Here is a 12075-nt window from a genome sequence, read left to right as displayed (position 1 = left end):
TGTGACTTGGCTGTTTAGATAAATGAACAAATTAAAACATAACATATTAAGTAGCGATTAAGATCTAATTCATTGGCCCAATGAGCAAAATCTTTTATTTAAATCCCTTCTTCCTCTCTTCCCTGCCTCCCCAAGGAAAGGCCTCTCTTTTTTAAGTCATGTCCGGTAATTGAAAAAACAAGTTTTGAATAGATGTTTACCTCCAACTGTCCCTCTTGTGAACAGTGGCACCACGGTGGAAATTCTGCATTACAGCCTATTAGAAGGACCTTATAGCTTGGTAGTTCAAGTCTTGAAAGTGGTTTCATAATCGATGCTGGACAAATTTGTCTTTGAAGGTGCTAAAATATTGTTTCCCCTGACTTAATCACCTCCAATATGTTTTTATTCAGGACAAATATTTGAGAAGCTATGTCTAAACAATGTACAAGTAGAAAAAAGGTTGCTTTTCATCCTAATTCTTAGGATAGCAATTCAGAGCATGGGAGATACTCATTGTCTCCATTTCAGTTTGAGATGAAAAAATAACCCTACTGAAGTCAGTTTCTGACTGCATCCTGAAGAATAGCATATATTGATTTGTTCATTTATTTGATATTTTTGTGGGCTTTTTCTTTTCATGCTGTGACTTCTGTTTTGGTTCAGCCTGCCACGGAAGGGGTAGAGGTGAGAAACTCAGTGGAGGCACCAGGAAGTTCTTTGTTGTTGTGGGTTTTTTTGTTTGTTTTTATTTTTTCTTGTTCTTTTAAATTGTGGTTTGTTAGTTTTATTGTTGTGTTTTGGGCAGAGTGCATTGTGCCTTTGAGTGCAGTGCTGTGAATTGTCTTCTGTTTGTCTGTGGCAGAGTTGTTTTGATAACATTGCTATTAAGGATGTTAAGCATGTTTGTACTAGGAAGAGCAGGATTTTTAGTTTCTGTGAAGGCATAAGTGCTTTCAAAAGACTTTATACGTGTTCTCAGTCCTGCATTTCAATCCATGAGAGTAGTCTTGAGGGGCTCTGTCTAGGCAGATCGTGTTAAAGGAGTGGGGCCTAATGCTTTGTGTTTAAATTCAGTTGAGGAAATGCAATGCACTTGATAATATTATTTTGTATATTGCATACTAGAAATTGGTTTTAGAGGGATGGCAATGGTGGATGTTTCATTTTGTTTTGTTTTTTCCTTTCCCTTTTCTTACTGAAGGAAATCCACACTCTAGTTAACTGAAATACAGTCCCCATTTAAATTACACAATGAAAGAAAAACACAAAACTAATTTGGACTTCAAAAGAATTTAATATCTAGTGGGAGAACAGAGCTGACTTTTCTTTGAAGTAACCAGCTGTTTGCAAGATATACTGAATGGTGCTGTGAGAAAGCTGTCTGTTTTTTCCTTCGTGTCTAGTCTAGGGTTGTGGGGTGTATATAAGAAATTGTTTAGAAAGGAAGGTCTGGCTTTTTGATCCATGAGCCACTTGGTGTAGTACAGTGAGCACTCCATAACTCCCCCATCACCATTATCATTACACAGTGTTTAGCTCTGACCTGTAAAACACCACTATGCTGACAAAGAAAATAAAATTATACCATGATATTACAAGGGGGGAAGGGCAGACTTCCACAAGAGCAATTTTCTCCATACATCATGGTAAGTAGATGCTGTATATATGTTAACCCTTCGCATTTGGTTGCTGGCTATGCTAATATAGAGAGGAAAAAAAAAGACAGGATGTGTGGTACTGTTTTTATATGTTTAGCTGGTAATATGAATTTAATTGTGTTTCTTTTTATGTGTAGGAAATGAAGATTTGTTCAGCAATTATAAATTTATTCCATCTGATCCCAGCTGCCCCTCAGACTTTGGTTAAACCTCTGCTGGAAGTAGTGATGAAAACAGAACGAGCAATGTTAATCGAGGTAAAAATGGAAGTTAACATTGCTGATATTTTTGCTTTATAGTATTTTTAAACATTATTATATAATGTTTAATGACAATATTTTAGACATGGTATAGGAACATTTGATGTAATAAATATGCTCTTCAAGCCTTTTAGGTGTTAACATTTGTCTTAGACTCTTCAAAATGAAGTTTTGAAATTGTCAATAAATTCTCATCATAGAAGTTCTGAACACTTTGTATTTGCATAAATGCCAAGTCAAATGTATTTTTGAGTGCTAGTAAATTAGTAGAAAATACTCTGTACTCTGCATTTTGAATTTAAGCTTTATGACTCTTTCAGGCTGGCAGTCCATTCAGGGAACCCCTGATAAAATTTTTGACACGTCATCCATCCCAGACTGTGGAGCTGTTCATGATGGAAGCCACTTTAAATGATCCACAGTGGAGCAGAATGTTTATGGTAAGCTGGTTGGGGAAGGAAGCAGGAAAAAGCCCCCTTCTACACAAATCTTATGAATGAAAAGTTTTTCATTTTTTCCATCATTTTTTCGCTGTATGACCTTATAGTCCTTAATCATGATCTCACTCTGACTGTAGGGTGCCTATTCTCTGTTCTGTATTTGTTTGTCCCGAGATGTTGATTTCATACCTTTCCAGATCGTGTAGGATTATTACTGAAGTGGTAGAGGTTATTTTTATGTATGTGAAATACAACCTCTGCAACTTTAGTGAGGAATATAAAAGCTACAGGATGATATAGCCTTTTGGTATTTTTGCTTTTAAAGGTTGTTATTAAAATTATTTCTTCCCCTTCTTCAGAGTTTCTTAAAACATAAAGATGCCAAACCTCTACGAGATGTACTGGCAGCTAATCCTAACCGATTTATCACTCTACTGTTACCTGTTGGTACCCAAGCAGCTGTTAGACCTGGTTCTCCAAGCACTACCACAATGCGTCTCGATCTTCAGTTTCAGGCTATCAAGGTATTCATTTATTCTTGTTTGTCTCTGCACTTGATAGTTAAAACCTCTTTAGCTACAGACCTGTTACATACAGGCTTTCAAGTGTCTGTGTATGTATTATAGCTTGTAGAAGAACACTTGTAAAAATGTAAAGTGTTTGTAGTCAGAGTCACTCTAGGAAGGGAAAGGGCTCAAATGAACTATACTTTTTTTTTTTTATCAAGTAAGATACAAGAGGAAAACATGGCAACAGAAACTTTTAAAAAAAAAATAAATTCCTTTTAAAAATTGATCTAAACTAGTTTTTATTTGACTCTTTTTAAAAAAATATTTTAGAACCCTTAATTGACCTTAAAGAAGTGCTTTTATATTATTATTTCTACTGACAGATCTGTTGCATGTTGACTGTGCATTTGTCTTGTTTTGCTTTTGACAGATCATAAGTATTATTGTTAAGAATGATGAATGTTGGTTAGCAAATCAACATTCCTTGGTGAATCAGCTGAAACGTGTATGGGTGAGTGAAGCTTTTCAGGAGAGACATCGTAAGGAGAATATGGCTGCGACAAATTGGAAAGAACCTAAGCTATTAGCATATTGCTTACTGAATTACTGCAAGTATGTAAAAACATTTATTTCCTATAGCTTGCGTACTTTTTGTCCTTTTTTTTTTTTAAATTTTGAAAATACTGTAAAGGTATACAGGGGTAGTAAAAACGGTTTGCAGTTATTGAAGAGAAAGTTTACTATATTTCATAATACTGCCATTAGCTCTAAAACCATGCCTCTGGTGCTGCCTGCTCTTGGCACTCTGCTCATTTAAAACTGAGATTAGTTTCTTCACCAAGTCATCAGCATAGTAGTTTGAGTATTTTTTCACAGAAGCTTTTTATTTTATGTGTTTTTACAGAAGGAATTATGGTGATATAGAGTTGCTCTTCCAGTTGCTTCGGGCTTTTACGGGTCGATTTCTCTGCAATATGACTTTCTTAAAGGAATACATGGAAGAAGAGATCCCCAAAAACTACAGTATTCCCCAAAAACGGGCTTTATTCTTCCGGTTTGTAGACTTCAATGACCCAAACTTTGGAGATGAGCTCAAAGCCAAGGTAACTAAAGCAATTAAATCAAAGAAGCGTGGTATTTAGGTTTAATTTTCTTCTTGGGAACTAGGGCAACAAAACTTGCTTACTTAAATGTCAACGAGTTTGATAATTGGCAGAGCCATTTAGGTGAAAATATCATACCTGAAGAAGAGCGATAATAAACAGACAGAGCAATTCATCTTGCTTTCAGTGCTGACTGCTTTAGTTTACGCTTTCTAAGAATCTTTGCCCTTGGAGGGGGGAAAGAGGAGGAAAAAAATCTGTGTGTATCTGTTTTTTAAGGTTTTATTTGCAGCTTCCTTTTGTAATGCAGTGAGTATGTCTAACATGCAGGTTTGCATATGAAATTACTTGAATGTTGACTGCCATTAGAAGAATCCAATAGTTGAGTATTACTGTTTTTTTGTTTATATTCTGTAGGTGCTGCAACATATCCTGAATCCTGCTTTCTTGTACAGTTTTGAAAAGGGAGAAGGTGAACAGCTGTTGGGACCCCCAAACCCAGAAGGAGATAATCCAGAAAGCATTACTAGCGTTTTTATAACAAAGGTAACAATCCTTGTTTACATTAAAGCGTTTGAAAATTAAAACACAAAGTTGTTCCTCTCATCTGGCTTTTCAATCCTGATTTGAATTAGTTGTGCTATTTCTAAATAATATGATCAGTTATATCAAATCACATCATAACTTTGAACTGTTGTGAGATCCATCAGTCATCCGTAGGATCGGACTCCAATTTTCAGTTTGACATCTCTTTGACTTGAATGTCTGTCTTTGGGATTACAGCCATATAAGGCCCATTTCTAGACTTTTTCATAAGCAAAGCTTACCATGACTGAACATTGGTATCTTTGTAATTCACTTTGGTTTCACTGAACCAGTTAGCAATTATAAAATAGATGTTGTTGAAGATGAGGGTTGGGGGTTTTAAATTTTTTTTTTTAATAGATTAGCACTGTGGAATTTCCTAGATGTGCTCATTATTTAAAAGTTCTTACCTCAGGAGGTTGTTTTGTGGGTGTTAAACTGAATGAAAAATTTGGTTATAGTTGTTATTTTTCTTAAAAACCACTCAAAAAGCAAAAAACTAGAACTTTGCTTTTATAGATAATAAAGCTGGGGTGTTTTTGTTTTGTTTTTTTTCTCACCTTCCTCCTCTCCTCTTTAATCATCCCTGGGACTAGGTACTTGATCCAGAAAAACAGGCTGATATGCTGGATTCTCTCAGGATATATCTCTTGCAGTTTGCCACACTTCTGGTTGAGCATGCTCCACATCACATTCATGACAATAACAAAAACCGGAACAGCAAACTACGACGCCTAATGACATTTGCTTGGCCTTGCCTCTTGTCCAAGGCATGTGTGGATCCAGCATGCAAATACAGTGGACATTTGCTTTTGGCCCACATCATTGCAAAATTTGCCATACATAAGAAGATAGTTCTGCAGGTATTGACTATAGGCTTGTATTCGTACATTTAAGGGATGTTGAAAAGTTCTGTAGTGTGCTTTCTTCTATTTTAAAATGCAGAGTAGAGGGTGCACAGTAGTTTTGGATACTTAGTATATGAGTAACACTTAAATTCATATGCAACAAACAAATACAGAAGCAGCAATCCAAATATTAATACAAATTTATTTGGGGATAGAAGAGTATAGAAAGAAGTTTAAGGATAAGTGAAAACAGACAGGGTAAATGGGACAATGAAAAGTCCTTTTGGTTGAATTAAAAAAATTGGTAATGTCTCTTCATTTAAGAGACAGACCTTTCACTTGAGACAGAATGTGGGGACCAAAGGAAAACTTCAAATTGGTCAGTGGAGAGGGAGGAAGAAAAAGGGAATGTAAGGGAGACGACTATATGCTGTATACTTCTGATGATGAAGTACCATTATATATTTACCCAATTATGGACCTTTAGGAAAAAATTATGTTGTTTAGAAAATGTTAGTTATAGTTTCTCTTTCTTTATAAATGCTTTATTTTTGTAAATATGTATATTAATATTGATCAGAAACTTTGCTGTTTAGGTTTTTCACAGTCTTCTAAAAGCTCATGCGATGGAGGCCCGAGCTATTGTCAGGCAAGCGATGGCTATTCTGACTCCAGCTGTGCCTGCTCGAATGGAGGATGGACATCAGATGCTGACTCACTGGACACGAAAAATCATTGTGGAAGAGGGTCATACAGTTCCCCAACTAGTACATATTTTGCACTTGATAGTACAGCATTTCAAGGTACTTGTGCCAGTTATTCTGGTAATCACTGTATCTCAGGTATCAAGGAGGTATAATGCAGTTTAATTAGAAAATAATGTAATCTGATGTATATGGTTTAGCTTCAAAAGGCATCAACTGTCGGCAAAGATATGTATTTAAAACTGAAAACAGCTATTAAAATTAAAGAGCAAACCACTTATTAAGCTTAATATCATGATTGAAGTGAGAACTCAGTGTTAGGTGAAAGTCTGCAAGATTAATTCATTGGACGTGCATTAGCAGTGCTCTTTAACAGAGCTGTGGAGATTCTTTAAGAGTGGTTTAAAAAAAGCGCAGAACCATATTCTTTTCCATCCTCCAGTAATCCTTGTTTGTTTGACTTTATTCTGTGGGGTTAACTAGGTAACTTTTATCTGCAGCTAACGTATGTTGGGAAACATTAAACAAATGGGGGAATGCTGCAGAATGTCGATATAGGAGCATTTTTGAAAATGGTATTAAAATATGATCCAAAGTGACAGCTAGCTAATATGCGTTTAAGTCACTTTTCAGGAATCGATGCCTCAATGCTTTTTGAAAAAATATCTGAGTGTGTTCAAATATGAGTTGTAGCTCTCTAAAAGGATTGGCAAAAATTTTGAATTATTGGTCCTTGAGGAAAAATCCTGTCTTTTCAAAAGAACATCTTCATTTGGATACATGAAATCAGTAGTTGCTACTGAAAATTGTAGCCAAAATTTTATTTTCAAAGCACCAGTTACTTTTCTGGATTGCAAAATTTGAACATGGTACAGATTTAGCAAACTTTGGGATTAAAGACTATTTTACCGTTTTGCTTTATTTTAACTCTGTAGTTTTTGTGTAGGATTTTATTGGTTAGTGGCTAACATGACTGTGAAATCATCTTTTCAGGTTTATTATCCAGTGAGACATCACTTGGTTCAGCATATGGTTAGTGCCATGCAGAGACTGGGCTTCACTCCCAGTGTTACGATAGAACAAAGAAAATTAGCTGTGGATCTTGCTGAAGTAGTTATTAAATGGGAATTGCAAAGAATTAAAGACCAGCAGGTAGGAAGTCTGAATAAACTGGTAAAGATTGAACTGTTATACAGTAAAATGCTTTTTTAACATGCACATTGCTGCTATTTTAGCCAGATTCAGATATGGATTCAAGTGCAAGTGGAGAAGGAGCAAGTTCTACCTCATCGGCTGTTAAAAGAGGATTGTCTGTTGATTCTGGCCAAGAAGTAAAACGATTCAGGACAGCTACAGGAGCAATAAGTGCCGTAAGAAAAATTCAGATTTTGTTCAGAGACTCTGAAATTATAACATGCAGTTTAGTTTACTTTGTTTTTTCCACGTAACTTGAAACTCCCTGAATTGAAGGTTATACTTCAGAAAATATTTTAAATCTGTTCTGCTTGTTGTTATCCTTCTTCAGTGTTGCTTATGGTTTTTGTATACATGCAGGTATTTGGACGTAGCCAGTCCTTGCCAGGAGCTGATGCACTTCTTTCCAAGCCAATTGACAAGCAGCATACAGATACAGTCGTGAATTTCTTGATTAGAATTGCTTGCCAGGTAGTATGTTTATTCTGATATGCAAATACCAATGCAGCATTCGTAGCCAAAACCATAAATCCCTCTTTTCATAAGAGTCCTTTTATGCTTGGATTATTCTAGTGTTTGTATACTTTCTTTTGCTGAAAGGTTAGAAACTTTAATGTGAAATTGTACAAAAAGTAAAATGTTTTTATTTTAAGGAGGAAAGAAATTGAATTTGATAACCAGTTTCTGCATGTTTTTCATTTCACAAATGATGCATATTATACATGAGAGGTATGCTTTAGCTTCTTATTGTTGGCAGTGTACATTTATAGCTTGATGCAGGGGACATGCACTTTGAAATTAAAACTTTAAACGTGAATGGTTGCAATCCAGATTTTGGAATTGAAAGATTCTCCATTTCACTGTGCTGTTGATCACTTCTAGCATTTTGTTTGTTTTTTACTTTCTCTTTTCAAGCAAGTACTGTATCAGGAGTGACATGATTGAAATAAACGTGACTAGTAGAATTTGGCTGGAGCCAGCCAAAGACTTCAAAAAGTTTCCATAAGTGTTCTTTCTTAATTCATTTATATATTTGCCTGATGCTGCAAAGTATACTTGTTCTATTGCCTAGATGTAATAGCAAGAATATTTTTACCCAAAACCTGAAGAATATTTAGATAATTTAATAGGGAAAGACTATGTCAATTACATATCTAAGGATAACAATTGTAATTGTATTTTCAAGATCAAATACATGGAATTACTTTTTTTCATGCCGCGTGTAGAACTAAAGCTTTTCACCAAATTTTGTTAAGAATTAACTTTTTTAGAATGGGGAAAATTAGCTGGGTGTCATCAAAGATGACAAATTTTATGGCTTCTGCTTCTGCAGCAGGCTTGGCTGGAAAGTAACGTGGGATTTTATACTCCACAGTCCATTGCACAGAATAGACATGCTCTTGAAGTATAAGGATGAATTGAGTAAAGAGCTGAATTCGAGTAGAGTAAAGTAACGTTTATGGATACCTTGCAAACAGAAAAGATTAACCATTTTGAGCATGATCAGAGTTGCAGTAATACTGTATGGGATTAAACTTTTTTTTAATATACCTTTGATGGGTGATTTGGGGTAATTAGCTACCAGTTTAGACACCAGTTCTGATGTTTACTATTAGTTGTCAGCTTTTTATGCAGTTAAATACTCTGTGACTATACTGATAAAAACTACTTAAACTCATCCATTTCAGAAATAAGAAATTATATGCAAATTAATGAGTTGGTTACAAAAGGGTGTCATTTTGTTAACTCTGATTAATTGCTAGGTAAATGACAACTCAAACACTGCTGGATCTCCTGGGGAATTGCTGTCTCGCCGCTGTGTCAACCTTCTGAAAACAGCTTTACGACCAGACATGTGGCCAAAATCAGAACTGAAGTTGCAGTGGTTTGATAAGCTGCTAATGACTGTGGTAGGTAACATTCTAGTCCTGTAGGTCTTTACGTTTCACTAGCACATATTTGAATACTAATGATATCTGGATACTGATTTTTACAGTCTTAATATTTTTTCTTTGTAGTGAAATACATAAATTGTTAAGTATGTGAATGGCATCAGTGGTTATAACTCATATAGCTGCAATTCTTAAAAATATTAAAATAGACTTAGGAGCAGGTGGAGTAACTTCCTGTATTACTTTGATTTTAAAATAGATTGTAGTTTGCTTGTTTGGATGGCCTACTGGTTGTGTGGGGTGGTTTTTTTTTTTTTGTTAGTGGGAAGTTTTACAAATTTATTTTATTGGTTCCTAGTTTTCTGACTATGTTATGGTAATATGGAGTTCAGCCTTTCAGCTAGCCGAAAGGCTAGCTTCCTGTATTTGGTGATACTACATATTTTGTTTATCATCTGTATGCTATTTGTATGCTTTTTGCCATATAATAATTTTTTCTATACCTATTGTGTTTGTATCATACTATTTAATAGACTAGCAACTCTTGCTATGTTAAATTTTTAGGAGCTCTCTTGATGTCACTCTTCTGTCTGAATAAAGGAGTAATATATCCTACTTTTGGAAACTTTAAAATGTCTAAGATTACATGAAAATTCACTGTGGCCCATTTTTTCCCAATGTTGGTCTGAATGTGCTATACTTTCATAATGCTGTTTTCTTTATGGAGATAGTCCTTGAAAGGGCAAGTATCTGCTTTCCTCCTTCTCTCCTTCTATTGGAACAGTGTTTTATATAGCTCCATTTGTTTTGGGTTTACAAGTGTTGATAGTGCTCCGGGGATCTAATATTTGTTACTTTATTCATCTTTTCCCAAGTAGTGTGCAACCTGAGTGAAAATTGCCATTAAAATTCATAATTTTTTTCCTGTTGATGGCATTTGATAGCCTACAACAGGAAGAACTGCAGTCAATTCCGACCATTGCTGCACAAGGATTACCTCCTACTCATCTTCCTCACTTACACAACTGCAAAGCTATTTAAGTGCCAATTGAAAGAGGCTGTGCAATAACAGCAGTATGCCTTCAGGAAAATCACGACTTTTAAGTGATTCCTCTGTACTGAAGACAGAGAAAGTTGTGAGTATCTACGTGCTGGCTGCTGAAGAGCAGCTGCATGTTATGTACAGACCATCGTTGCCCTCCCTTTCTGGAACAGAGGGGAAGATGGTGGAGTGTAAAAATAACTTTAGAGAGTGCAATTCGGAGAGTTCATATGCTTCCAGAACGTGAACCACTATCTTTTTTTTCCTCTGCCTTTCAGACAAATCTTTCAGTTTGTCCACCTTCCCCAGATTCATGAAAGATGATAAAGTGCACTGTATCTATGAGCGAGCCAAAATCAAAACCTAGCCTGCTCCACTTCTCCTTCCCCCACCTCAAAACAAATGCACTATACCACCCCTCAGACCTGAGGAAGGTGGACGTGATTGATGTTTACTTAATACAAGGATATAAGCCCTCTGGAACAGGAATTTTGTATCTTAATTTTGTCCTGTGTGGCATCAGTTATTCAGGAGGTTCAGAAAAAAGAAAATAAAGCTTCTGCAGCAAACAGACTAATTGCTATCTTAATGATAATTTTGTAGGTTTACAAAGATATGTCTAGGAATATTTTATGTTCTTTTTTTTTTTCTTTAGTTCCAAATATCCCCTTTTCTAACCTTTAAGCTGTAACGTATCATAGAATATGCTGTTTTAGCTCTTCACTGAAGGCCTGTCTCTGACAGATGTTGACAAAAAGATAAAACATTATCCTCTGTCGAATGCATTTGTAACCAGCAAGGTTGCGGGCAACTTTCAAAACTGAGGACCACAAAAAACATCAGAAGGAACATACTGTAAATACTTAAGCAACATTTTTATGGTTAAAGATTTTATAGTGCCTTGTATTTTACAGTTTTATATTGCATGACTTACCCAAAAGTTTGATGTGAAACATCGCTAGTGTGCAAACCTCAACTTTGTTACAGGTTTTCAACAGATTTGACTAATCTGTGTAATACTTGTGTGATTTCTCCCACCCACTGCATTTTTGTATGTGTTCTCTTTAGGAACAACCCAATCAGGCCAACTTTGCCAACATTTGCACTGGCTTAGAGGTCTTAAGTTTCCTGTTAACTGTACTGCAGCCCCCTGCTATCCTTAGCAGCTTCAAACCCCTGCAACGAGGCGTAGCAGCTTGTATGACTTGTGGAAACACCAAGGTTTTGAGAGCAGTCCACAGTTTGCTTTCTCGCTTGATGGGTATTTTCCCTACAGAACCAAGTATGTGATATTTTCTTCTTCCTTTTATCCTTCATTGCTGCATAACTTAAGTGATTAAAGGCAGGGTGAAGATACTCTTTGGAACGTGCTGATACTCTGTTTTATGATTCCTGCATTTAATGGCCCATTTTAGCTTGCACTTTCAACCTCTGTTTAAAAAAAAAGAAAAGCTGAAATAAGTAATCATGTGGAATACATCATTATCCATTGACATAAAAAGTTAATAACCTGTGGCTGTCATAACTTTGGTTCAAGAAATGCATGCTATAAATTTAATGTATTTTTTCAATTATAATTATAATTTCAGAAGTGCAATTTTTTAGTTGTTAAGCTTTGCTGTTTTGCTAAAACAAGGAAGGGAGATAGAGTGTAAAAAAGAAAGACAATAGGTAATATGCCGTGTCTTAATATAAACTAATTCAGATAATATTTTCTGGAAAAAAAAAATCAGTGATCTAAGACTTGTCATCAAAATGAGTTCTTTAGAAGTAGTGGTACACTATTATAGAAGACATATTGGTTATATAATAAAGAGGTTTATATAAACGAGGGATCTGCTTGTGTTACCTTGGTTTA

The 12075-nt window shown here is 35.5% G+C and overlaps 1 protein-coding gene across 7 annotated transcripts in view; it reads left to right on the top strand.

The window, feature by feature from the left end:
* The window catches only part of TRRAP (transformation/transcription domain associated protein), a 101936-nt gene that overhangs the window by 37632 nt on the left and 52229 nt on the right, over positions 1–12075 (top strand). For all 7 annotated transcript variants that reach the window (XM_072877813.1, XM_072877812.1, XM_072877814.1 and 4 more), the window contains 13 exons: positions 1778–1897; positions 2221–2340; positions 2700–2864; positions 3280–3461; positions 3754–3952; positions 4370–4498; positions 5134–5400; positions 5982–6188; positions 7083–7241; positions 7325–7459; positions 7644–7754; positions 9047–9193; positions 11286–11499. In XM_072877813.1, coding sequence (XP_072733914.1) covers positions 1778–1897; positions 2221–2340; positions 2700–2864; positions 3280–3461; positions 3754–3952; positions 4370–4498; positions 5134–5400; positions 5982–6188; positions 7083–7241; positions 7325–7459; positions 7644–7754; positions 9047–9193; positions 11286–11499 — 2155 coding nt within the window. The remainder of the gene's footprint in view (positions 1–1777; positions 1898–2220; positions 2341–2699; positions 2865–3279; positions 3462–3753; positions 3953–4369; positions 4499–5133; positions 5401–5981; positions 6189–7082; positions 7242–7324; positions 7460–7643; positions 7755–9046; positions 9194–11285; positions 11500–12075) is intronic.

The sequence above is a fragment of the Ciconia boyciana genome, chromosome 13 (assembly GCF_034638445.1).
Source record: "Ciconia boyciana chromosome 13, ASM3463844v1, whole genome shotgun sequence".
NCBI lineage: Eukaryota > Metazoa > Chordata > Aves > Ciconiiformes > Ciconiidae > Ciconia > Ciconia boyciana.
This window is presented reverse-complemented; position numbering and strand designations above follow the sequence as displayed.